General features: G+C 44.2%; 1 protein-coding gene across 17 annotated transcripts in view; it reads left to right on the top strand.

Annotated features, from left to right (window-relative positions):
* NEDD4L (NEDD4 like E3 ubiquitin protein ligase) overlaps positions 1-27,624 on the top strand; it is a 250,845-nt gene that overhangs the window by 123,246 nt on the left and 99,975 nt on the right. For 12 of the 17 annotated variants that reach the window (XM_035101003.2, XM_088652854.1, XM_035101002.2 and 9 more), the window contains one exon: positions 5,497-5,550. In XM_035101003.2, the coding sequence (XP_034956894.1) occupies positions 5,497-5,550 (54 nt within the window). Of the gene's footprint in view, positions 1-5,496; positions 5,551-8,390; positions 9,693-13,160; positions 13,228-27,624 lie in introns of those variants that run through there. The other 5 variants (XM_035101000.3, XM_088652852.1, XM_035100996.3 and 2 more) reach the window with 2 other exon arrangements.

The raw sequence follows: 27,624 nt of genomic DNA, 5'->3' as shown, positions 1-27,624 counted from the left end.
TTCTGGCTTATTCCAGCCTAGAAGACCTCTATACAAACATGACTGCATGGACAATTTCTCTCCTTCAGTTTAAGAGGTTTCTAATGGTGGTTTGTTTATTTTTAGTTTTGTTTTGTTGCCATACACATTTTACAAGTGCATTGCGCCTAGCTACTTTTTACTGTTTCACCTGTCCCCAGTACTCACCTGCTCCACCCTCACACATCCCTTTCCAGGGGTTGGTAGCACTGAAGTTTGACAATCCAGTTAGTGGGGAGAGTGAATGATTGGGATGAGGGAAGCAGTTCAACTGATTGCTTTAGTCAATAAAGGCAAGAGGGGAAAGACTAAGCAGTAGATGCCAGGATTAGATTAAGTGATTAGTGGACGCCAGCACCCAAACCGTACATGTGTTATAAATGCGATGGGTAAATTTTGCATTTCCAAGTTCTAATCTTTACTACTTTGGAAATTCATTTTGAAAACACTGGCTTTAAGGGACCGGTCTTTACAGCCTAATCCTATAAGGTGGCACAATATGTAGGCAAAAAGGATTAATTTCACAGTTATGGATGGCCAAAGCTATACCAGAGAGGCAAATATATCATGAATTAAACTGCAGAGCCGTTGGTATTTTTAAGGATCATTTTTAGAATTTGTTTTAAAGGTGCATTATTTTACATGATCCATTAAAAAACCCCACCACTCATTCGCATTATACTTTTCCGAGGCTGGCTTACTCAACAAGATGAAGGGAAAGTAGAAAACAATACTTTAAATGATTTCTCAGATTTAATATTGCAAGTGAACGGGACTTTCATATTGTTAACCAGTTACTATAGAACGTTGTCTAAACTTTCAGATGTCTTAAAAAGAGAAAGGCAGAGAGAGACAGAGAGAGAGGAAAGGGGGAGGCAAGGTAAAATTTCAGCAGTTTAAATTTAATCTTTTGGAGCAGCTGCCTGTGAACACTGGGGCATTGTAGATTGTTAAAACTCTAGTATCTTTTTCAAATAGCGTCTGTGCAGTTGGACTTTTTTGTTAGCATTTTGGAAACAATATTTTTAGCAGTTTCTCAATTTGGGAATATCATAAGTTTCTTTTTTTCAAGTTGGTTTTTATAGCATTCTTAAACAGAGAAAATAGAGAAGGTTTTGTTTCTGCAATCTTCCTTGCTGTCCCAGACACACTGATCTCTTCAATGTTCTCTATAAGGAAGAGTGGGGGAGAAATGGTCCAAGCCTGTTTTGATTAGTAATGCACAATCCCTAGGAAGTGTCTTGGCACTGAACCCCACATGTCTGGTCCCGGCTTTTTCCATTCCAGTCACAACAAAGTTCTAATACATAGGAATCTTTATACAGTACCACAACTTACGTCTGGTCATGTTATACTTCAGGTTTCTAATGTTGCAATCCTAAACATACTTACTGTTGAGCACAGAGGGGCTTGCACCACAATCCTATTCATGTTTAGTTTTTGCACACCTAATTTGGGAATAAGTTCTATTAGAGAGAGTAGGACTTAACTCCGAATAAACACGCATTCACCACGTAACACTTTCTGTTGATGAGACAGTGGCTCAGTTTGCACAATCAAATCCTTTGGTCCAGCTAATAACTGTTAATTACTGCTTTGTACAGTGGTACCTCTACTTACGAATTTAATGCGTTTTGAACGCACATTCGTAAGTAGGAAAAAATTGTAAGTCGAATCCCATAGGAATGCATTGAGAGAAAAAAATCGTAAGTCGAAGCAACCCTATCTAAAAATTCATAAGTAGAAAAAATCCTATCTAAACCGCATCCAAGATGGCGGACGGAGCTCCATTCGTAAGTAGAGTTATTCGTAAGTAGAGTCATTCGTAAGTAGAGGTACTACTGTATATCACTGCAGTTTCAAAACCTCGAGCATTGCGGGGGTGAGTGGGGAAAAATATTATCAGCCCTGAATTCAGAGCTGTCTCAGTTTTAGGCCTGGGTCTAAAGGAAGAGATTCCCCCCCCCCTTAAGATTTTATTAAAGTTTTTTAAAGAATACAACAAGATGAAAGAAACTAATAAAAACAAAAACAGAAAAAGAAAAAGAAAGAGGAAAGAAAATGCAGAGTCCTCCCTCAGAGGTAACTCTTAACCCGTGTCTCACTCAGAAAGTGATGGAGCCTCCCAGTGCTATTTTTCTAGAAAAATAGGTGCCGGAACTCACCATGAACACCTCCCTTGTTCTCTTATAATGGCAGTGGTGCCCACCTGAGAGGTGCCGGAACTGAGTTCCTGTGAGTTCCAGTTGGGGGAAAGCCCTGGACCCTCCTAGCTCTCACCTACCGTGTTTCCCACATTATAAGACACCGTCTTATGTTTATTTCACTCAAGAAAATAAGCCTATGGCTTATTTTCGGGGGGTGTCTTTTTTATTGTTACTATAAGTACGGTACCTCCTTACTGGGTCCTGCTGGCTCAGGGCTCGGGACGCGCAGCAAGCCGCCTCCTGCTGCTGCCAGATCCCGGAGGCGGCCTACTGGATCTGGTTGGCCTGCATGGCCCGAAGCTGAGCGGCGGCAGGAGGTCCGCGGGTCCTTCCCTGCCACCAGGGCGCCGGCGGAAGCGCTGCTGGTCCCTTCCGCGCCGCCGGAGCGTCGTGGGCTGCATGGCCCGAAGCTGAGTGGCGGCGGGAGGTCCGCGGGTCCTTCCCTGCCACCAGGGCGCCGGCGGAAGCGCTGCTGGTCCCTTCCGCGCCGCCGGAGCGTCGTGGGCTGCATGGCCCGAAGCTGAGTGGCGGCGGGAGGTCCGCGGGTCCTTCCGCGCCGCCGGGATGACGGATGGCAGTGGGAGCACTGCTGGCCCCTTCAGCCGGATGAAGGAAGCGGCCTGCCGGGTCGGTGCCCAGCAGCGCTGCGCGGAGCACCAGATCGAGTCAGTGCCCAGCAGCCCCGAGCTGGATTGAGGAGGCGGTGCTCTGTGCGGCGCTGCTGGGCGCTGACTCTGCAGGCCGCTTACTCGATCTGGTGCTCCGCGCGGCGCTGCTGGGCACCGACCCGGCAGGCCGCTTCCTTGATCCGGCGGAAGGGGCCAGCAGTGCTCTCGCCGCCCGTCACCCCGGTGGCGCGAAAGGACCTGCGGACCTCCCACCACTGCTCAGCTTTGGGCCATGCAGCCCACGACACTCCATCGGCACGGAAGGAGCCAGCAGCGCTCTCGCCGGCGTCCGTCGCCCCTGCGGCGCGGCAGGACCTGCGGGCCTCCCGCCGCCGCTCAGCTTTGGGCCATGCAGCCCACGACACTCCGTCGGCACGGAAGGAGCCAGCAGCGCTCTCGCCGGCGTCCGTCGCCCCTGCGGCGCGGAAGGACCTGCGGGCCTCCCGCCGCCGCTCAGCTTTGGGCCATGCAGCCCACGACACTCCGTCGGCACGGAAGGAGCCAGCAGCGCTCTCGCCGGCGTCCGTCGCCCCGGCGGCGCGGAAGGACCCGCGGGCCTCCCGCCGCCGCTCAGCCTCAGGACATGGAAACTGGCAGGGATGGGGGAGGGGGGAACGCTTTCCCTCCTCCGCATCCCTCCGTGTAACTCTACCCTGCCAGGCGAGCGCTTGCGCTCTAAAGGAACGCAACAAGGTATGGCTTATTTTCAGGGGGTGTCTTAGATTTCACAACTGCTTAAAAATCCTGCCCTGGCTTACTTTATGACTACGTATTAAAAAAGGGGAAACACGGTAGGAACTTTCCTTCCATATCCCAGTTTCTAACCCTTACCTTTAACATATTGTTACAGCTGTTGTAAACAGAGCAACAAGGTTGGCAGGAATCATGAGAGAAGCGATGACCGGGCTTCACAGTTTTTACCACATTGCAATTTTTATTTAATTTTTTACATAGCACATGCACACATCGTGATTTGCGATATATTCCCGTGTCTAATATTATGAAACCGCTTCCATGATGTGGAACCAATTTTGGACGGTATATCTCCCAGCCCTTCCTGCCAGTGTAGGAAATATAGAGCTCAGTGAAGCACTTGTTATAAGGATGCTTCCGAACGTCCATGGTGGAGATGGGGAACCTTTGATCCTGCAAATGTTGGACTCTCAGCTCATCAGTCCCAGTTAGTAATGGGAAGTGCTAGCATCTGATGCTTTGTGTGGGAGATGTTCCCTGTCTAACCATGGGACTGTTGTTACAGCCTGGTTTTATGTTGTCTGTGTCAACATATGCATGCTGCTGTTTTTCTTTTAAATCAGGCTTCATCAAATCAATGTTTCTAACAATAAGAGAAGCTCACCAGCCAGCTTTGCTGCATGTCCTTCCCCCACCTTGGAGTGAGGTTAGGGGGTGGGATTAGTCATGGCTAACTTAATCATTCGCATAGCAACCTGTGTACAGGTTTTTCAAAGGCTGGTTTTCAGTCATTGAGATTAGATATGTGATAACCAGAGATTTGTTTGCTGAAAATATGGTGGGCAGTAAGCAATTATTATCCCATTGGATAATCTGCAATTGAAGTCCATTCGACTTCCAAAATGTTCAGAAACCAAAGTGCGGCTTCTGATTGACCGCAGGGAGCTCCTGCAGCCAATCGGAAGCCATGGAAGCAGTGTCGGACGTTTGGGTTCCGAAGAACGTTCACAAACCGGAACACTCGCTTCCGGGTTTGCGGTGTTCGGGAGCCAAAACGTCCCGAGTACCAAGGCATTCAGGATCCAAGGTACGACTGTATGTTCCTAGGGGGAAATGAAGTAGCCAGGTTGTGATCTGGAGATAATACCTATTTCTTTAACCGATCCTCTTTTTCTCTCTTAAATTATAGGTGGGGTTTTTTTTTGGGGGGGGCAGCTGGGCCGACCGATACAGTCGCGGTGAGTCCTTAGCTCCCTATAAGGAATCAAAACACCCAATTTTTGGTGTGTTTTTTGGGGGTTCTGCTGGGCGATGGGGAGAAAGATGGAGTTTGCTTGTCCCTAGAGCTGGTCCTAGGGACACAGGTGGTGCTGTGGTCTAAACCACAGAGCCTAGGGCTTGCCGATCAGAAGGTCGGTGGTTCGAATCCCCGTGATGGGGTGAGCTCCCGTTGTTCATTCCCTGCTCCTGCCAACTAGCAGTTCGAAAGCACGTCAAGTGCAAGCAGATAAATAGGTACTACTCCGGCGGGAAGGTAAATGGCGTTTCCGTGCACTGCTCTGGTTTGCAAGAAGCGGCTTAGTCACGCCATGACCCGGAAGCTGTCTGGGGACAAACACCGGCTACCTCGGCCTATAGAGCAAGATGAGCGCCGCAACCCCAGAGTCGTCTGCGGCTGGACCTAATGGTCAGGGGTACCTTTACCTTTACCGTTTAGACCTAGTCCTAGGCCTCTGGCTTGCCTTCTCTTTGCTTTGCCCTTGGAGAATTCATCTCTGTTTCTTCATGTCACACTCAAGATTCATTTAAAAACAGTGTAAATGAAGAACGTTGAATTAAGTAACTGCTAAATAACTGTTAGTCTGTTTTTAAACAAATAATTCCATTAAATTCTTTATTATATCTTGTAGGTAGATCCATCTAACCACAGACTACTCTTTGAAGTATTTGATGAAAATAGATTGGTAAGTGTGCTCTTATCTTTAGTGTACATTCAGTGGCTGTGCCATAACCACACCCTTTTTTTGCAGCTGACATAATGCGAAAGCGGTGTAATACTTATCAAATGATTGCATGTGGGGATATGAATTGTGACCTTTTTTAATGGATTGCAGGCTTATAAACAGTTTGGAGTTTCCTATTGGAGTGGGATCAATCAGGAGTCTTCCACCTTCTGCTCTGCTTTTCTTATAATGGACTGTTTTGTTCTTTGAACTGTTGGTTGCTGCTTCCTTGGAGATATAAATATATATATTAGTAGGAAAAGGAACATTTTTAAAAAATAAAGCAAGAAATAAATGACATGGAATGAAATGAATACATGCTACGTGGAACAGAACCCTAGCGCATTTGTTTTAAACCCATTGGAGTCAGTTAATAGGTGACTAGTAAATTATGGAGGTAAATAAATAATTGCATGAAAACAGCTTTGGGTGGTGATGGAAGGAACTTTACTCCTTTCTTTGCCCGCTTCACCACAGAGTTAGGCTCCCCCCCCCCAATTTCAAACGCATATTTGTGAGGTGAAAGGACTCAACTCTGAGCAAGATGTGTGTGGCGCTATGTCCTGATTGAAGTGAGTGTAGAAGCCCTTGGGAGATGTGGGAGCTATGTTTGTACATCATATCTCATTACCTATGAGGACCTCCTGGATTAGGGATTGTGTATATATGAGAATAACTTCAGCACTAAACCGAGCTGCCATTTGTGCCGTGTGTGTGTGTGTGTGTGTGTGTGTGTGTGTGTATGTGTGTGTGTATCTCTATCTCTATCGATCTCAGACCCTCCAAGTGCCCCTATTTTCCAGCGACAGTCCTGGATTTACAGAAGCCAACCCTGATTTCTGATTCGATCCCGGGATGTCCCACTATTCCTTAGGACATACCTATTTTCATTGAGGAAATTTTGGAGGGTGTGGAGTTTACGACCCCCACACAAAGGAGATAAGTAACTATACAACCATTAGAAGACATCTGAAGGCATCCCTGTATAGGGAAGTTTTTTAATGTTTGATGTTTTATTATGTTTTTATATATTTTGGCAACCCGGTCAGATGGGCAGGGTATAACAACAACAACAACAACAACATAAATAAATAAATAAATAAATAAATAAATAAAGTAATAGGATGTCCCTATTTTCATCGGAGAAATGTTGGAGAGTATACTCTATCTAATCTATCTATCTATCTATATATATATCTCTATTAGATATGATATGTCCTGTAGCCCAAAATGCTGGATTCCCAGAGATGCTCCAGACGATGTGCCTGTTCTTTTTAGTATAATTTTTGTGTAGCGAGTAATCATGCTGACTGTTCTTGTTGTCATCATTGGCAGAGTCCAGTTTTCCTAGTATAGATTAAAATACTTGACCTCATCGATATTTATCATTTTAAGCTACTCCTTGTAATTGGGCTGCTTCCCGCCCCTGTATGGGAAAACAAGGGCTTGGAAAGCAGAAACAGAGATGCCCAGGGATATGGTTTTGACTTAACACCCACATGATTTTCCACAACTCTTGCTCCAAGGCTTTCTTTTATAAAAGCAGGTTGTTCTGTTTACTTCTGCAATAAGACTGTTTGGTTTCATTGGCCCTGTTTCTAATTCGCACTGGAAGAGCATTGTCAGACTCTGTCTCAGCTATAGTTCCTACCTTCCCCCTCCACCCCCCCCCGGCATTTATCAAAACCGCCATGTGTAGCAGAGCCGAATTCGGGCATTGTTTAATGTTGAGTCTGTCTGTTCTTCTGGAGCGCTTTGGCTCCTAACAAAGCAGAGCTCTATCCCATGTTGGCAATCTGAGCTAGTAATATTGCTAGCTTTCTCCCTGGGTGCTTGCCAGCGTGGGGCAGCGTTTCTGGACGGTGTTTTAAGTCAGATCAGTACTACAGCTCTTCACAAACACCCCTGCGCGCCAGATCTCAGCTGCCTTCTCAGCCTCCTAAAAGCCGAAAAAGGAAGATTGTTGCTTGCTCCTGTCTGCTGCTTGAAGTGTGTGTGTGTGTGTGTGTGTGTGTGTGTGTGTGTGTGTGTGTGTGTGTGTAATAGTTTCTTCCTCCCACCCCCACCCCGCAAACCGCCTCTCCTGGAAAACGCTGTGTATAGCTGGAGTGGGTTATTATAGTTCGTTTACAGTGGCAATATGATATCTGTGTCTACCACTCCAGCAAAAAAAAAACAACTTGCTACTTAAATCGCTTTTTCAGCATAAGGGGAGAAAGATATAGTTCCTAGCCATTCTTTAATATGTGCGTTAGACGAACGACACTCGGAGGCTCCAGCCAGCTTTGAACAAATGCAATCTCCTCTGGCCATTTTTTGTGACTCCCCGATCAGCCTGAGGACTTCAATGCAATATCAACCAAGTACTGGTGGGGGGGGTCTTGGTAGGTGCTGCTGGTAGCCTGCGTCTCGCTTCTCCCCCCCCCTCCTGTTGTTGGTTTTTTGGTCTCTGGTTTAGTACAAAAGGGTTCTGTGAATATGATGTACTTTTAGATTTATAGCAGAGCTTGAGTGTGTTTGCTGCCTCGGTCAGCTGTGAGAGCTCTCCCGCTGGGGCCGCTCCTTTCTGATGGAAAAGGAGCAGCTGTGAAGGTGCTGTTTCAGGCTCTTGCTGGTATTAAAGGAGGGGGGAAAAAAATAGCTGCTTGCATTGGAGAGGGGGAAATGGGTCATGTGATGCCAGGCACCCTACCCTATGTCACAGTGTGGAGGAGCGCTGATTGCTCTTATCCAATCATGCCTGGAATGTTGCTTGCCACTTGGGCTATTTCTGCTATCTGTCGCTATCAGTGCAGCACTGCTAACAGTTTGGCAGATGGGATACTTTTCCTCGGAGTTTATGTCTTCAGTTCTTAACTTCTGGCAGTGCCTGGACTCGTTGCCGTGTCTCCCCCCCTCTCCTCTCTCCCGAAACGATGGCCCATCGGCTGCGGTTTCATTTTGGCTCCGGGCGAAGCAACACAGCTCCCGAGTCGGAGATTTTGCACCACGAGAGAGAAGATGATGATGATGACTTTTTCATGTCATTCCACACTTTGCCGAGAAGGAACGGGCCTCACCCTTTCTCCAGGCGCAGAATGGATTACGGCGACGGCAGCAGCAGCAGCAGGGATCTGCGGGAAGCCAGTTCCTTGAAAAGGAGCACGTCCATGTTTATCCCCCAGCTTCTAAACAACATCGATGCGCGCCCGACGAGGAGCTCGTCCATGCAGATCTCCCTCCAGCGTAAGGCAGTAAATGGACATGCTGATGAGTGTGGGGGCCCGGAGTCCCCCCTGGAGGAGACAGGTAACTTTTCAGATCTAGGGGAGCCTTATGGATCTCTGGTTGGAAGCGATTCTTCTCCAAGTAGTCCGCAGGTGACTCCAGATAACTCTCCACCGAGGCAGACGGAGAACATGGGGCACGAGATTAACGGGGGGTCCTCTAATCATACAATATTTTGTACAATACCTTCCAATAACTGGAATGATGGCAGTGCAGCCACGGCTCAAGACGGCGAAACGAACCCTGCATCAGGGTTAAACATCAGCGGGGTGAGGATTCAGCACCGAGCTTCAAGTGTGGACGTTCCTCATGTTACGCTGATGCCCTTTGGCTCCGAGGCTCAGGAGGCCTCTTCTCCCTCTGAACCCAGGCGCTGGTCTTTGCAGCACCTGCCCGACGGGTCCTCCAGTTCGGGGAAGAAATTGTTTGTTTTCCAGTTGCAGCAGTCTCAATCGAACAATACAGAGGCAGGAGCAGGTTACAATTTTGGTTTCACCGGAACAAAAGGGGATAGGTTGGTCAGGTACCCACGGATACGGCTGGAAAGGAGTACCTCGTACCCAGTTCAGCCCCATCCGGCCCGAGTCAGCCCCACGGAGGACGACGGCGTGAATCCGGCACTTCGTGGAAATTGCAGGAACGGCTCTGATATATCTCGAAGCAGTTCAGTGGAGCGGGTTTCTCCAGGGCAAGGGTGCACCTTTAAAATCCGCCCCGATCAAAACTCCAGGCAGCAGCATTTCAGAATCCTTGTGACTCGTGGGACTAAAGAGAGAGGCCAAGGTTCTGGAGAGGAAAATCTTAATGCTGCTGGTTCTGTGGCAGCCAACTCCTCAGTAAGTAGGAACATTAATGTGCTGGTGATAACTTTAATTTTCACTTATGGTGATGACTTAGATTTTCACAAATATGCTTTGCATATTTTGCATAATGGTTTACAACTCATAATGCTAGCAAGAACTATATTCCTCCAGAACAATCTCAGAGCATCTTCGGTTGATTAAGCTAAAATAGCTTTCAGCTATGACTGCATCCATTGCAATGTTTTGAGGTCTCCTAGCAACTCACACGTTACTTAAGTCGATGTTACGTCATCCAAGGTTACAATAGGATTTAGTTTTACGAAAATCTGTAAGCCACTGTGCTATTGTTTATAAATAGTGCCCACTTTGTTAAAAAAAGAAGTTGCTTTTTGAAAAATAAATACAACACAAACACACACACACACACACACACACACACACACACACGGGGTAATCAGAGTAATTCTCTACTGCATGTATGAAGGAACCACAATTTTGTACTGGGGATTATAATATCTTTAAGTGAAACACTTCACAGGGACTATATTGCTTTCTGTCTAGTTATAACTTTGTAGTAGCAGAAGCGAAACTCTTGTGAAACGCCAAGCACGTTTGTGTGTTCTGCTAATTCCATTTGCGTTGTTATCTTTTCAGCCATTCGCTGTTAACAACACGCTAGCGTTTTGATTTGAGGCAATGTACATCTTCGCAGGGACAAATGCTTTTACATTTTACATGCATAATGTGTCGAAGCTGAGCTTCAACCCAAATAATATTACGTAAGAGAACGGCAAAAGCGAAAAAGTAAATACTGTGTCCAGTTATGGCACCTAGAACAGCAGGTACTATGTGAACACATGCGCAAGAACGGAACTTTAGCTGTTTCTTGCTTCCATCACCATATGGGCATCGCACTCTCAGGCATACTTAAAATGTATTTCAACAAAGGAAAGCAGCGGCCGACTATGGGAGGGAAATGTGATGACTTCTGCTTTAATAGCGAGAGCTGCAGATTCTTCATCCTAATTTTACTTCTTGGAATGTACATAGATCTTACATGTTGAGAAGGCTGAAGATGCCTAGCACAAACAAGCATTCCAAATGAAGAAATAAACTTGGTTGCTTTAGAAGCAATGCCACCTTCCTTCTCTGTTAGGAATTGTGTGGTCCTATATACGTAGCGCATGTAGAATTTTCTCTAGATTTTTTTTTTGGGGGGGGGGGTGGTATCAGGAAGGAACCAGCAAACATTTTCATTGGTTTGCTTTCTCCTGGGATTTTACTGCCCCTGCCAATTCCTCCAGGTTTTATCGTAGACATATCGAAATTGCATTAAAATGGTTATTATGGGCACGGAAGATTTTAAAGGGGAAAGGGCCCCTCTGCATTGATGCTTCTATGGTAGAAGTAATTTTGAACGAGCAATCTAAAGCAGATATACGGAGTGTAAAGCGTTAAGCGAGCTTTAGATATTCCGGAGGGTGACTGAAAGAGGCAAGGGCCGTGTTGGAATTGGGGACCAAATTTTGCTCTAACTCTTTAGCCTTTGGGACGAGTTTCATTATTTTATGTGTATTAATTCACAAGTGGTGAGAGAGTGAGTGGGCTTGCACTTTCCACAGGATTGTGTAGCAGCCTCGTCAAAGAAATTTTAAAATGTTGAACTTCAGAGTGTGTATTTTTTAAAAAAATGTATGATGCATATTTTATTAGATGCATGTCCTTTGCTATTCTGAGAGTTGGAGGAGGCTGAGCACTTTTGAATTAAATAAATTCCCTTTTTTCCCCTTTGACTGGAAAAAGCTGACAACAGAACCAGAGCAGAAAAATGCAGCTGGGGAAACTAAAATGGACAGCTTTTTGAAATACCAGCTTCATTCCGAGGGAATGTACATATGTACACATATATGAATGAAAAAGGGTATCTAAAGACTGTGTATTTTTCCCCATTTCGGGGAAATACTTGATATTATATGTAAGTACAAAATAAAGGCTTAAAAGAAGTCAAATATGGACATCTGCATCAGCTTAGCCTCTTCAGAACATAGACAATAATCACTTAGACAATAATTGCATACAATCAAAGATTGAAGTTCCCAGCGGACATTGCCAATGATATAAGTATAAAAAAGCTAAATGGCAGATCTATGTTAGATGAAACAACAAAAAATGCACAGCAATGTATGAACATTTTTTATTACCTGTGGAGCCTGGTTATTCAAAAATATTCACCGTATAACAGACAGCACTGATGGTTCCTTCAGAAAGTATTATGGGTTTGCACTGCAGAAATGGCAGATTGGACAATCCTCCGGGGGACTCATTTATCACAATTAAAGGCCTCACTGTGCTCTGTAGACCAGTCTATAATAGTTATTAGATTCAATAACGTGCTTGCCAAACAAACACTGTTAGCGGGCAAGCCTTGATATTAGGTACACATTGCCACCTTTCAGCAATTGGCAAATATAAACCATGTTGATGCATGCACATTTTGGAGTCAATTGCATTATACATTGAAAACTGTGCCATTACCACTTTAAGCAGACATGGCTTCCCCCAAAGAATCCTGGGAACTGTAGTTTCTTAAGGGTAGTGAAAGGTGTCAGGAGAGCCTGCACAGAACTACAACTCTTGAGCGTGTTTTATCAATCAATCCCTCTTCCGGGGGAACTTTTGGAATGGTAACTCTGTAACTCTTAGCACTACAGTTCCCAGGAATTTTTTTTTGGAGGGGGGGTGGCTGTTTGTTTGTATCCTTTTGTTATTCATGGAATCATAGAACTGGAAAAGTTGGAAGCCACTGCATTGAAACTATTGATCATCTAGTAAGCTTGCAGAATTATATGCAAACTACAACTAGGATATGAAATCCCCACTTCTAATTCTAAATTAGATGGGTGTGCAACACAACCTGTTGGACGCAACTTTTCCATATCTGATGCATGAGATTTCCTATCGACACACATTTTCATAGATAAGTATGTTGAAGGGGGGGGGGGCATTCTTTTCACTTGAATCTGATAGACCGGTAACTCCGCCTTTCCTACACAAGTGTTCCATTCTATACGGTACTTTGAGACTTTGGTTTGTTTTTAGTGTTTTAAAATGGCAAGCTGCCTCGGGTGCCTTGGCAAAGAGGTAATATACAAAATGCAATAAACACATAAACAAATAATTCTCAGGCGTATACACGGCACAAACCCGCACTTCCTTAACCCTAATACAGTCAAAAGCCGTGAGGAGAAATTCGGTATGGGCTTAATGGATTGACATTTTCCATTGTATATTAACATTCGGGTGCTTGAACTGAGGCAACGAGCACGGCCAGAGCATTCTTTAAGTAAGCATTTTCCAGATATCCATCTAAACTGCTGCTGTCCCTCATCCAAGTGGCTGTCTGCTTTTTTGCTTAGCTTAGTTGCGCAAGAGAGCCGAGTGCTCAGAAATGAAAACTCTCTGTATCAAATACACTTAGCTGTGGACGCCTGCGTGCTGTATATTCTGGAGGCTAAGAGCGGCTACTGTGCGGAAGCTCAGTTCAGACACTAAACCAGGGTGAGCTCTGGTAAGTCTTCAAGTGGTCTGCCATCATCCCATTTGCTTCTGTTGCTTGACAATGGGAGGTAATGAAATCCGAAGGCTCCGCTTTTGTTTTTAAAGAAACCACAGCTTTCTTCTTATATTAGAATTTTGGGGGCTGGTTTGTTCTAACTGTGGTTAGTTCAGACAAAGGAGGATCAAGCAGTGGTTTCAGATTCTGGTTTGTTAGCTACCCCGCAGTTAATTGAAGATGGAAGGAGGGGAGAGTGTGAGGCTGCAGTTGTTCTCTTATCATAGCACGAAACCATAATTGTAACTGGGCTATTATGTGCTTTATTTATGAACTGGCCATTAATAAATGTTAATCCAAAAGTGGGATGTTGTCTTTTAAAAAAACCAAAACAAAATTGGAGCTTGAACTGATTAGTAAAAAAAAACCCAACAACACACACTTGATGGACTCTGTTGCTACTACTATTAATTTTAATACTGTCTGGTCACCACATAAGATTGCTTAGTCAAGGAGCGATGCTTACGCAATTTTGTTTTCTGTTCATCAGTCATGTTTTCTGTTTCCCATACTGCACCAGCTCAAAGAATGTTGGAGAGGGATGCCTTGACTGGTCAATTTCCTCAGGTTTTTGTCCTTCACAGAGAAGTGGCTAGGACTGTGCCTCATGCAAGCTTTATCGTAGCGCAAGGAAATTTCCAGTAAGCTCCTTAAAGTGCAATGCCAGTAAGGAACAGTGTTGCACTCGAATGCACCTATCCCATTTCAAGTGGATGTTAGCAGAAGGGGAGAGTCACTCCATTAGAAAGTCACCTCAATCTTATTTTGGGAAACCCTTTAAATCCGTGGTGGGAGAGGCTTCTGCGTTTAATCAAACCAAACCCGTAGAGAAGAATATGTTTTATGAAAGCTGTTTAGGCAAAATAGCTTCCAATCTCTTCCCTGGTTCAGCTAGTTTGTGATTATTTGATTGATATGGGACCTGGGATTTGGTCTGAAGGCAGCAGCTGTTTCAAGGCTTATTTATCCGGAGTGAAAACATGTAGCCCTATTGCTACTGAGTGTTTATGACCTTTCGAATATCTTCTCTTTCGGTCCGAAGAGCTTTCACACAGGCAGGATGTATTTCATTAAGAGTTACCATAAAACAAGAGAAGAAAATGGGAGCACGTTGACCTAATATTTAAGCGCAGTGCCTAACCTGTAGATGCATGTGTTTGGAAGGCCCGTTCTGGATTCTGTTGGGCTGATATTTTGCAAAGAAGTCTCTTCTGAATTTGTCTCTGCTGATACTAAAAACTGGGCTATGCTGTATTTGGTACACTGGATGGCATCTGTGTTCATGTCTGCTGCATTTGTCTATAAAAGCAGCTTGGGCGAGGAAATGCCGCTTATATTTTCAGTGGACGAGGGTCTGCCTGAGAGAATTCCAGGCACCCTTAGCAAATAAAAGATTCTAGAGCTAGAATTTCAGAGGAGCTGTTGACGAAGACACGGACCCATAGAGGGCTTTAGAACATGGGTCCAGCTTGGTCACAAAATGCCCTGTGTCTTTCCTCCATTCTGTCGGATTAATACCAGACTGTTAAATACCTGTGCAAGGACTTTCTGGCGACGGCCATGGCTTGTCACAGTTTGTATACCAGCAGTGGAGGGGTGGCTGGTGCTGGGCTGCCCTTAGCAGCAGTTCTGCAGGAATCCTTTTGCAGCCACAGCCAAAGCTTAGCAGCTGGCCTGTCCCAATTTGCCTTTGAGCGATGACGCTAGGTTGCAAAATGAGAGTTCCCGTCCCTACAAACACATCACGTATTCCAGGCTTATGGTAGAGGTCTTAGTGGTTTCTCCTTCGTTACCAATTCCCCCCCACCCCCTCTTGTTTATGTAGTATTTGGTGACATACTGTTGTGGCAGCCTTCTTGCATTTTGACTCTTTCTTTTAAATAAAAGGTCATTTTAGCCAAAACCCCTTTCCTCCTCCTTTTTTTTTTTTTTGAAAAATGGAAACAAACAAAAAGTAAGGTCCATCTATACTTATTTGTTCTTTCCGTATAACTTTTCAGGCATGAAAGCTCCTTTTGTTAGTAGGAAATATAAATAAGTCATATTGCTGATAGGGAAGTTGAAATTCGCTGTTCTCACAGTTCCCTTGTGAAAGGATACTTGTTGATGATGGGTTTTTAGGAATGCCATCTGCTTTTGCCTCTCAACTTAAGCTAGGTGTATAATGCTTCCATAAATCAAAGAGGATTTATAAAGCAAACATTCTGGGTTCAAGGTATACAGATTTATATTTGGCACATACTGGTTTAAAAGTAGGTAATCAGATTAAGATACCGGATGCTCAACAGATACAAATTTGTTTATTTATTGAGGCAACCAAGCAAGTAATGAACTTCCATTTCAACAGAAGTCAGCCTTTGAAATAGCTTCTGAACCATCATGGAGAAATGTGTGTTTTTGGATGTTTAGCCTGAAAGTGCATGCTACCTTGGATCACAAATGCCTTGGCTCCTGAAGAAATCTGCTCCTGAATGATCGAAACCCGGAAGTGAGTGTTCCAGTTTTCCAACAATTTTCAGAAGCCGAAAGTCCAGTGCGGCTTCCAATTGGCTGCAGAATGCTCCTGCAACCAATCGGAAGCCGCACCTTGGTTTTCGAACGTACTCCCAGAATGCATTCTGTTCAAGAACCAAGGTACGGCTGTATATTCTGTTGTGAAGCTATTGACTTCATTCTCAAACCTGTTGAATTGCTGTCATGTAATTGTAAAAGGGACCACATTGAAGCAAAAAGGTGCAGATACAAAGGGGTCCCGTTGGAAAAACCAAATGTGATCTCTCTGACTAATACATGTATTTAATTTCCATGCAATTTCAGAGTGATAGGCTTTGAATAGTGGAGATCTTTCTACAGTAGTTAGTTTCTGCTCTTCATGTAACAACATTTTTGTGAATCAGTTCATATAACACTGTAGCAATATCATGGCTAGACTGGACTTATGGATAGTGGAAACTAATGCTTTTGCTTTTTATTTTTATTATTAAATTTCTGTACCGCTCTTCATCAGAGGATCACAGGGCAGTTTCCAATATAAAAAACACAACATACATAACTTAGTAACAAATGAGCAAAATACTCCCCCATGGTTATCGAACCTAGCCGTAATTGGCATACTCCTATCTCCTGCTCTCTGTATAAAATTGCAGAGCTGTGATACAGAAAGGGATGTTACTGCTCATGTAGTAATACATGTTGTGACCTAGACGTACCATAGTGCATGGATAGAGGATGTGAAATGTGTAAGTTTTTTGCTTGCACATTTAAAGGGTTCCCAAATGGACAAATTGAGAACAATGCACAGTTCTGTAACTTCAAGTATCCCTGGGATAGCTCAGTTGGTAGAGCATGAGACTCTTAATCTCAGGACTGCGGGTTTGAGCAAAAAGATTTCTGTGTTGCAGGGGGTTGGACTAGATGACCCCCGTGGTCCCTTCCAGCTGTACAATTCTATGTGAAAAAGTTGAAACTCTTGCTCACTTCTGCCTGTGGCCTTTTGGATACATGCTTGGGGTACAGTGGTACCTCTACTTACGAATTTAATGCGTTCCGAACGCACATTCGTAAGTCGAAAAAAATTGTAAGTCGAATCCCATAGGAATGCATTGGGAGAAAAAATTCGTAAGTAGAAGCAACCTATCTAAAAATTCATAAGTAGAAAAAAATCCTATCTTTTTTTTTAAAAAAATATTTTTTATTGATTGATCCTATCTAAACCGCATCCAAGATGGCGGACGGAGCTCCATTCGTAAGTAGAAACATTTGTAAGTAGAGTTATTTGTAAGTAGAGGTACCACTGTATTTCCAATCCTTCTTTTCCATGCTGAACCTCTTAAGTCTAGAAGGTAGCCATGTGTGGCCTCTCTAGTACTGTCCTGTTTAACATAGTTTTATGATGTAGACTGAGGATAATGAAGTGTGTGAAGCTTTCTCACAGTGGTGCGGGTGATAGGCCAGCAACAACATGGGGAGGAGAGCTAGCAATGACAAGAGTATGAATGTATGAAGCTGACATATAGAGTCAGTTCATCTAAGCTGCTCTGGCTGGCATTGGGGCTCTTAAGGTCTCAGGCAAAGGTACTTTCCAGCTGCTAACTGGAGATATTACGCTCGTAATATGCAAGGCCATGAGCTCTGCTGCTGACCTACAGCAGCATGGGAGGGACGAAATGGAGAAGATGATGACTGCCAACAGCTTAGCAAGATTCAAGATGCCACATTATTTCTTCTTATTTCAACTTTAAAACCAGCCTCCTTATTGTAGAATTGGAAAGTATCAAACATAAGGAATAATTAAAAAAAATAAATGAGTCCAAAGGTGAACTAGATTACTACAGAACAGTTACAGCATAAAGTCTACTGGTGGAAAGCATAATTAAAGAAGGAAGTAAAAGCATGAAGAAGAACAAGACTTGCTGAGAAGGAACCAGCATAGCTTCTACAATGAAAAGTCCTGCCTGGATCAATTTTTTGAAGTTCATTAATATAATTAATATTTTGATCAGGGTGGAACAGAAATCGTGCTCTTGCGGTGCAGCGGCAGCAGGAGGCCCCATTAGCTAAGGTGGTGCTTCAGGTTAAGAACAGTTTCCGGTTAAGAAAGGACCTCCGGAACGAATTAAGTTCTTAACCCAAGGTACCCACTGTATGAGGTTGCAGCGCTCATCTCGCCTTCAGGCCGAGGGAGCTGGCTGGGAAGCTACTCAGTGATTGGGAAGGATATGAAGCTACGGTTGGAAACAGCAGGGCTTCAAGCTGTCTGTGCAATGAGATGTCTCTCTGTGTGTGGCCCAAAATGGCCAAGCTGTCTTTTTGCCCCGTGCTTCGTTGTTCATTCAGTAACGTTTCAATGTAAGACTCAAGCGCAGCTTATGGACTCGTATCTCAGTAGCTACCTTGTAAAGCTCATTGCAGAGTTAAGTATGCAGCCATACAATGCCAAAGAAAGAGATTTTTGCATGTTGATTTGCTTGCAACATGCCTGCTCTCCAGCCTCTTGCAGCCTGATGCCCTATCTTCATTAAGTTAAGAGCGTGAAACAAAACAAAGGAACAGAACAGATCTATTTATAAGTTAGGGGTGTGTGTGTGTGTGTGTGTGTGTGTGTGTGTGTGTTTATGGGGCGGTGGGATGGAGAGAAGGGTTGGTTATGCTAACCAAAAGTTTTCAGCGGTGTTGTCAGAAGAAAGCCGTTAGTTCAAGCGTCCCGTCCCCCCCAGCTTCTCTGCTCTTGTATGCCTTTTTCTGGTATGTATTCCTCTTGGACCAAGCTACAGCAGCCCTGTGCTGGCTAGGTGACATCAATCAGAATGCCTGTGTCTGACGCCAGCCAAAACAGATGTTGGAACAGGAGGAGGGATAAAAAGAATTCAGTGTTCCTCAATTTGTGCTGCCAGCTTCATTTTCCACGGGGCTGGCGTTATAGGGGTAGCTGCTCTTATACTACTATTTAGAATATTATTATTTTCCCCCCTGCACCGGGAGCAATGCAAAATATTAACAGCCGTGATTTAATCGTATCCACTAGAAATATAAAGTTACCCATGCACAATGATGAGTGTGCGCGCATATATAAGTATGTGTGTGTACATAGCGTTTGGGCGTGCGTGCATAATCTATGCACACATCTGAGTGGATGTTGGCAACAACGCTTCCCCTGTTGCATGGCTTGACTGCATAGCTGTGGTGGGGTTGTAGCACACATTCAGGCAGCCTGGAATTCCAAGTGTGTCCTATCCTGTAATGACTGAGGTTTACCACATAATGTGCAGGCCATCTGAGAGGGATGTGGCCAGCTGCCCTGAATTAATCAGAAATCGGTAATATTGCTTACGGAGCTGCTCATTGTCATTAGAAACTTGGGAATTTCTAATTCAATCTAGACCAGGATTGGGGAGCTGCTCTGGTACAATATTACTGTACTGATGATGTTGGGCCACAACTTCTATAATCCCTGATTATAATTTAGGATGATGGGAGTTGGGGGGAGGGGAAGTTCTAATGGAATTTGGAAGACCACAGATTCCCAAACACTGTTGTGGACATCTGTAACTCTTGTTGTCTCTGAGAGAGTGGTTGGTCCAGATGGCCCCTCTGTGTGTTGAAAGTACGTGTGAATGAAGTCTCGTCTGCTTCCATTTGCACATTCCGTGTGAAGGAGATCCTGGCTTAGTCAGGACCTCCCTTGTGGAGGAGCTCTAGGTGTGTAGAGTAGTATTATGAAACCTTGGGTCCCCAGAGGTGGTTGGACTCTTGTCACTCATCATTCCCAGTGAATTTAGTCCATGGTCACAGAGGCTAGAAGTTGTAGTTCGACAGCATCCTTGGACCCAATGTTGAAAAACACCAGTGAACCCCTTCACACAATATCTGAGTGTGCAACAGTGGGCATTGGGAGCTGGCAGACGACTCTGCATAGCCCCACCATCCATTCTTTCATTCTATGTGCATTTGGGTTGGGTGACATGTGAATCTCCTTTATGTTCAGCTGCCCATGTGAATGATGTCTTCAGGATCTTGAAACAGCCAGGTATATAAGCTGCTGTATCTAATGCAGCTTTTTACTAACACAGGGTCCTTGGTGGGAAAAGTAAAATGAAACACAAATGAAAGCTGAACTTGATGGCCTGTATACATTACACAAATAGAGTATATTCCCCAGTGTCTGCTTGTTTTGCGGGATTTATTCCTGATTGCTATTTTCTGATCATATTCCTCCTCTATAATATCTACAAAATATATTTTTGAATTGTAGTGACCAGAACTGTACAGTACACAGTGTTCCAAATGCAATCACATCAGCATTATGATATTGGCAATTTCATTTTCTATCCCTTTCCTAATCAACCCTAGCATAGAAATCAATTTATTCATAGCCTGGCACACACTGGGTCAGTATCTTCATTACACTACAATTTCAGTAGCCTTTTCCTGAGCAGACACAATGTTAGCTTAAACCCCATGATATGGTTATTTTGACCCAGTGCTTCACTTCCTTACATAGAGTCACCCAATGCTCATTCATCCAGATTGGAGACATCTTTTTGGAAATCCTTGTTTGCTTTTACCACCCTGAACAATTTGGAGTTATCAGCAAACATGGCCACCTCACTACTCACCATTAACTGGAGTTGTTGTTGACTACAAATCCCATCATCCCCAACCAGTGGTCAGGAATGATGGGACTTGTAGTCTAGCAACACTATTGGAGAAGGCTGCTCTACAACAAGCTTGTTTTAAGTATATGTATATACATGTGTGTGTAAGTTTGGTGAGCTTGGAAAGTAATTCATTTGCTAATAGCTTCATCATATTCCATATTGTATCATACCTCCATGCTGGATCAGAACCCAGTGATGGAAGTATCTTCCCAGAGTGCTTACAGCATGGATTAAGTTGAAAATAAGTATTAAGAAATATTGTTTTATTGCATATGGTGAATAATTAAGACTTCGATGAGTTAATCAGTTGACACTAATGCAACGTCATGCAATGTGAAAACTCGTTCATCTTAAAAATAAATATTGAGATTTCATCTTACTAGTAATGTAGGCTTATAGCAGTTCTCCCGCAGGGCAGCAAAGTGACTAATCTATGATCAGAAATGTCTTGGTTGAATCTCCCCTCAGTTGCAAAGTTGCTAGGTGGCGTTAAGGAAGCCCTTCTCAAGAACACCTGCAATATGGAGATGATGCTGATAGATAAAACCTTACAGACTTCTTGTGAAGATAATTCACGTGAAGTCCTTTAAAGTGTGCAAAATGATGCCTAACTTTCAACTCTTGCTATAGATCAGGGGTCAGCAACCTTTTTCAGCCGTGGGCTGCTCCACCGTCCCTCAGACCATGTGGTGGGCTGGACTATATTTTTTGGGGTGGGGGGGATGAACAAATTCCTACCGGTATGCCCCACAAATAACCCAGAGATGCGTTTTAAATAAAAGGACACATTCTACTCATGTAAAAACACACTGATTCGGAGACCGTCCATGGGCGGATTGAGAAGGCGATTGGGCTGCATCCAGCCCCCGGGCCTTAGGTTCCCTACCCATGCTATAGATACTGAATATAGTATTTGAAAGTTCCTTTTTAAAATTACATTATGTTATCTGGTGGCGGTTTCCTTCCTTATTAGCCTCACTTTAAAACACGAACCTGCATCTTGTAGGGGTAAACCTTGAATTTATGCATAGTTAATACCCTATTGTATTTCATTACTGTGGAGCACTTGTAAATTTCAACCAGCTTATAAATAGTGCAGTCACTTCACAAGAATAAATCTACTCCCAGTGTTGCTGATCAAAAGTGTTTGAGCTATAAAATGTCAACTGTCTGATCTGAGACTATTTGTGCTTACACAATATCCTTCCACTTGAATAGCATGTACTAAATGTCTTGGTTTCTGAACAAGGAGATAAGAAGGCCAGTTCTATATGTGTGGCAGAATGAAGGTGGCAGAACAGACTGTACCAATTTAGACTGCAAATGGGAGATACCACTTCTGAATGCTGTTCCGTTTAGAACAGAACACCCGACCCCCTGCAAGTATCCAGTAAGGGCTCTATTAGAACCTTTCTCCCCAATTCACAGAAGGCATAGTTTTATTAGGACCAACCAATGTGTCACAAAACGGTGAGCAAGGTCTTGACTTCTTCATGACGTCAGGCTGGAGGCTACACAAAAAACATGGTGGGGTGACAGGAAGTTAGGCCTGATCAGGGAGCCCCAAAGTGCAAGTGGAATGGATGCAAAATTTTAGATTAGCCTCTGCTTATGCGTACCAAGGGCTGCAGGGGCAACGATGCCCTAATGGCCCGCCCTCTCATTCTTATTTCCACTGATGTTCCTTTTCCTGGGATCACGCTTCTTGCAAAGGCAGAGCACCTCTGCGAGTGGTTATTTGCCGAAAGAGAGTCTGAAATCTTGTTTGATCCAGCTCCAAGTCCTTGCCTTTCTTTTTATTCAGCTTGGGTGGAATTTGCTGTCCGCGTGTTATTGATAGGCTTTCACAATTATATACAAACTTCTGTTAGGGAAATGTTCTCTGACCTCAAGGCAGAAACAGATTTTTGTTTTCTGTTGGATTATTTTAATTCTAGAATTGTAACAAATGAATGGTGCTCTCCGTTTCCGTAAACCAGAAATGGGTGTTTCGCGGACATCGGCATCTCACACAACCATAACAAATAGAAGCAGCTATAAAACACGTCTGGTTGGTTGGCAAGCAGTACTTGGAACCTTGCAGATGCTTTCAGATCACAGGCAATATCAACGGAAGACAGATCATCCAAACCGTTGCACTTCTAGAGATGAGCAGTATCATGGTTTATGAGAGTTGCCCAAATCTAGTGGATTTCAGGGACATATTTGGGGCCCAGACCATGGCACCCAACATGGGTGGTGTTTTCATGCTCTGGACAACATACAGTTTGCACTGAGCTCAGTGAACACATTCGTGTGCATGCGAGTTCATGTCTCTGTGTGTAGCTTATATAAGACTTCTGCAGATTTCTCTTGGGGATGTGCAAGTGAACATCCTTCTGCATCCTTCCCAAGAAGCAGAACTGAAAAAGTCCTTATTTCTTGGTCTGACTTTAAATAACAGTTCATTGGGAAACATTCAAAATTAGGTTTCATTTAGGGATTGCAGTTCCAAACACACTTAAGGTAAAGGTAAAGGGACCCCTGACCATTAGGTCCAGTCGTGACCGACTCTGGGGTTGCGCGCTCAACTCGCATTATTGGCCGAGGGAGCCGGCGTATAGCTTCCAGGTCATGTGGCCAGCATGACAAAGCCGCTTCTGGCAAACCAGAGCAGCACATGGAAACGCCGTTTACCTTCCCGCTGTAGCGGTTCCTATTTATCTACTTGCACTTTGACGTGCTTCCGAACTGCTAGGTTGGCAGGAGCTGGGACCAAGCAACGGGAGCTCACCCCGTCACAGGGATTCGAACCGCCGACCTTCTGATCAGCAAGTCCTAGGCTCAGTGGTTTAACCACAGCGCCACCTGGGTCCCACTTACCCAAATGTAAACCCCTGTGGACACAGTGCAGGTTACTTCTTAGTAAGCAAGTATGCATCGTAACTCAAGCCTCCAAATAGTCAGTTTTCTTTGGTTATTGTTGAATTATTGCTTTCAGCCCACAGTGTCCTCTGTAAAAATGGTTAAGCCCTGCAATGTGTAAGATACTTATCTCATGTCACTACGGCTTAATACATATAAATGCATCACATATATTCCCGAAACGTTATCATGTGGTGTTATAACCAGCTCCTTATGATAGGTTCTTCTTTAGCACTGTTAACCAATTAAAAACCAAAACAAAAATCTTTTGTTGTAATACTCAATGAGTATTGAGTTTTATTTAGTTGGTTCATGAATTGATTTGCAGACTTTCGCATATGAGTAAAAAATAGTTCTGATGCTAACTCCCCCCCCCCCCCGCAATTTTTTAACCTATTGTATGCTTTGCATTTTGTATCTTTTGCACATTTTAGATGTTTGGCATTCAGTATTACCTCCTTCCTGGTCATTAGGCAGGTTTTATGTTGCCTGTGTTAGCTTCACACTGATTTCGGCTTATTTTATGTTGATGGTATAGATCAGGCATCCCCAAACTGCGGCCCTCCAGATGTTTTGGCCTACAACTCCCATGATTCCTAGCTAACAGGACCAGTGGTCAGGGAAGATGGGAATTGTAGTCCAAAACATCTGGAGGGCCGAAGTTTGGGGATGCCTGGTATAGATATAATAATAGTTTTAATTGGACTGTATTCTGTGTTTCACAGATTTTAAATATTTTGTGAAATGCTCAGAGGTTGGTAGGCAGCAAAATATGTCATCCATGTTTAAAATCTGGCCAGTTTTTGCTAGTTTGATATTTTTTGGTAAATTGGTTTAAACCCCACCCCACCCATTTTAAGGTAACCATTTTTTTAAATAAAAAAACCACCTTTGTAGCCCTGGTTACCCTCTTCTATTTCAGGTATTTGTGTTGAAGCTTTTCATCAGTAACATTGGTCCTGTGGTTCTGGTAACTTATTGCAAAATGATCACTCCTCAATGGGAATTGTAGCTTGCAGAAATACTAGGCAGTATATCCAACTGGGTGATAGAAACATTTGATGACTTTTCCAAACCGTCTCTGGTCATTTGATGATGTTGTGTTATGTGGTCATGTTACAATGAAGCGCAAAGCACCGTTGGGATTAACCACTGGTTCTATGTGCCTTGAACTGTTGACAGTGGCAAATGCCCAAGTGTGTGGCATGTTAGAGGAGGATATGAAACAGAAGAAATTAGTCTTTAATCATTTGGAAAATGGGAGACCCTTTCTCCCTCAAGCATACTATTATGTTTTAGTGCTCCCTAATTAGATTTCTTTCTTTCTGTATCTTGCTATTGTGCCCTGAGGATTACAGTATAGCCAATTATCATTCACGGAAAAAAGGCATTTATGCCAGGAGGTGGGGAAATGTATATGCAAGTGTGTTGGTGTTAGAAGCACTTGGTTGCAAATTATTTTAATAGAGCTGCCCTTGGCAGTATGGTTTGGACCGATGTGGCTATCTGCTATTGTTTCCAGGGCGCGCCTGTGCCGATCGGAAGCCGCTGCTTGGTTTTTGAACGTTTCAGAAGTTAAGCGGACTTCCGGAACTGATTACGTTCGAGAACCAAGGTACCACTGTACTGGCTATTGTTAAATCTTTGTTAGCAGTACACAGGTCATGCTGAACCATGGTTAAGGTTAGGGAGCCAGTGGAAGAAAAACATGCAGTGGAGGTGCAGGGAAGGAGTCAATACCAGCTCCCGTTCTCAGAGAGCCATAGTCATAGCAAACGCTTTCGGATTTGCTTCATTTGAATTTCCCCCAGAAACGAAACTGGGAGCCATCTTAACTGGTATAACAGAAGAACTCACATGCTCCCAATAAGCAACAACAGCCAGCTCATAGCGATCTGGAGAAGCTGAAGTTTTTTAAAAAAAGTTTTAAAGGGATTTTAAAGTAAGGTAACTATTGCCCAGAATGAACAGTCTGAAAGATGTGTTCTGCCCAATGCTGCTGTTGTACAAGTGGAACAGACTTCTGCTAGAACAATGGGACTTCTCTGTCCTTTACTTTCCCCTGCAGCCTCTGTGTACCTTCAAAACCTGCTCAGGAAGGTCTGGGGTAGACTTTCCAGGCCAAAGCATAGGGGGCTGCAGCAGGGAGGGGAGGTAGGGACAGTCTTCTTCTGCAGAACTGCATGCAACTCAGTGAACATAATTCAAAGCATAACATAACCCATTTCAACACAACTTCTTTTAGAATACTGTACTTTTCTTGGTGTAGGAGTCTAGTGCTGGTGTATTTATTTATATTTATATTTTGTACTAGCTGGCCCTGCACGCGTTGCTGTACGTTAGTCTGTCAAATGGAGGGTAATAGGCCCCCTTCGGATCCCCCTGAGCCTCAGAGTCCCCCTGTTTTACAGGATCTCGTGGCGGAGGCGGGGTTTGTGGGTGTGGCACGTTGTTGTGACTGATCCCTGTGACTGCCCCCATGTGTCCCGATCCATGATCTATTCTGTTTGTCCCCCCCCTCCGTGACCAGCGTATCTCATGACGTTTTGAAGGATGGTATTTATTTTTGTCTTGTGGTTATTTGGTGGGGGATTCTTTTGGGGGGGTAGTGGTGCTAAATTTTAAATTAAAAACCCCTTGCTGTGCCCCCAAGTGTGTTGCTGTGGGTTATTCCCCCCCCCCCGGGCCTAGTGGGGGCCTGGCAGGGGCCTACATAAAACAAAGGCCGTGTTGCGGCCTGCAACCTGGGCACTCCCCCTTCCCCCCCGGGCCTAGTGGGGGCCTGGCGGCCTGGCAGGGGCCTACATAAAACAAAGGCCATGCTGCGACCTAAGATCCGGGCACTCGCCCTCTTTCCCCCCCCCCCGGGCCTAGTGGGGGCCTAGCAGCCTGGCAGGGGCCTAGGGGTCTGATAATGGCCGCCTTGGTGGTTTCAGTTGCTTGGTTGATGATGTCATTATTTGGTTTGTGGGTGTGGTGTAGATTTCACAGGAAGGGGGCTGTACTGTGGGAGGAATTCCACTTGAGGGCACTGTTTTACTTTGTGGAAAAGCAGCTTTCTACCTGCCCAGGTGTGAAATTTGAGGGATTTTTTTTCTAACAACGCTCTGGGAGTGGCCTGGATCGTTGTGTCAAAATTTCAGGACGATCGGTCAAGCGGTTACGGAGAAAAGTGGAACACACACTTTCACGGTTTTTGCAAATATAGTCTTCTCATTTTGTATTTTTATGTTGTGAACCACCCTGTAATCTTCAGGTGGAGGGCAGTGTTGTGACGTGGGGCAGGCAGTATACAAATAATAACAATAAGAACAACTACTACATCTCATCTTGGCCTGTCACACAGTTCAGCTATCGACTATTTCCTCATTAATCCAACTCTTCAGATTTCCCCTTTTAACTATAACCGATGCTGCTTCACATTTCTCTCTCTGAACATGGGCAAGTGCTTTTTCTTACAGCAAAGTTTCATTCAGCTGCAACAGAAATGAATAGTTCTACAAGCAGATGTTTTCTTGCTGGCTGGGTTGCTAATAACGCATGTTGAAGTTTATTGTTTCGTAATGTCTTTTTCAGCATACTTGACAGACAAACAGAAAAGGATTATGGAAATTAAGGCACTTGACTGGCAAAGCCATTCTGCTCTGATAGTTTAACTGTGTGTAGATGTCTTACAGCATTTTCCGAGAGTGTTAAAAAGGAACGCCATTAGACTGCATTTGTGTAGCCTAGTCTTCTCGGCAGTCTCTTTCTGCTTGAAAGCAGGAGAAAAGAAAAGGCCGGGTCATTTTTCTAAGGAAATGCATTGTGCTCTTAAGTGTATGCAAAGCAGTAAAAACTCTCTAATTCCATAGTCAAGAGCATTTAAATGTGATCTGTAAACTTTGGACTGGATAATGATGGAGGCAAGTGCCTCTGATCTTGCGGCTGGGCTCAGCTGTCTTTAATTTCACCCCCAAAGGGCCACGGATATCTGTTTTGGAGTCAAGGCAACATAGGAACCTGCATTACACTGAGACACGTCCAGTATTGTTGCTGCCATCTTGACGGGCTGCTTATATTACCGTGAAAAGGCATGGAATGAATTCCTCAAGGCTCAGAATACATGTGAACATGTATACAGTGGTACCTCGACTTACAAACGACTTGACAACCAAATTTTTTGACTTACGAATGCGGGTAATGGCTGTGCGCTTACGAATGTCTCGACATTCGAAAGCAAACCGCAGCAGTTTCGACTTACGAATTTTTAGATAGGGTTGCTTCGACTTACGAATTTCTCCGTTTCCAA

This window comes from Zootoca vivipara, chromosome 10 (genome assembly GCF_965207765.1).
Source record: "Zootoca vivipara chromosome 10, rZooViv2.hap1.1, whole genome shotgun sequence".
Classification (NCBI taxonomy): Eukaryota; Metazoa; Chordata; class Lepidosauria; order Squamata; family Lacertidae; genus Zootoca; species Zootoca vivipara.
Note: the sequence above shows the minus strand (reverse complement) of the source record. Positions and strands in the feature narration are given on the sequence as shown.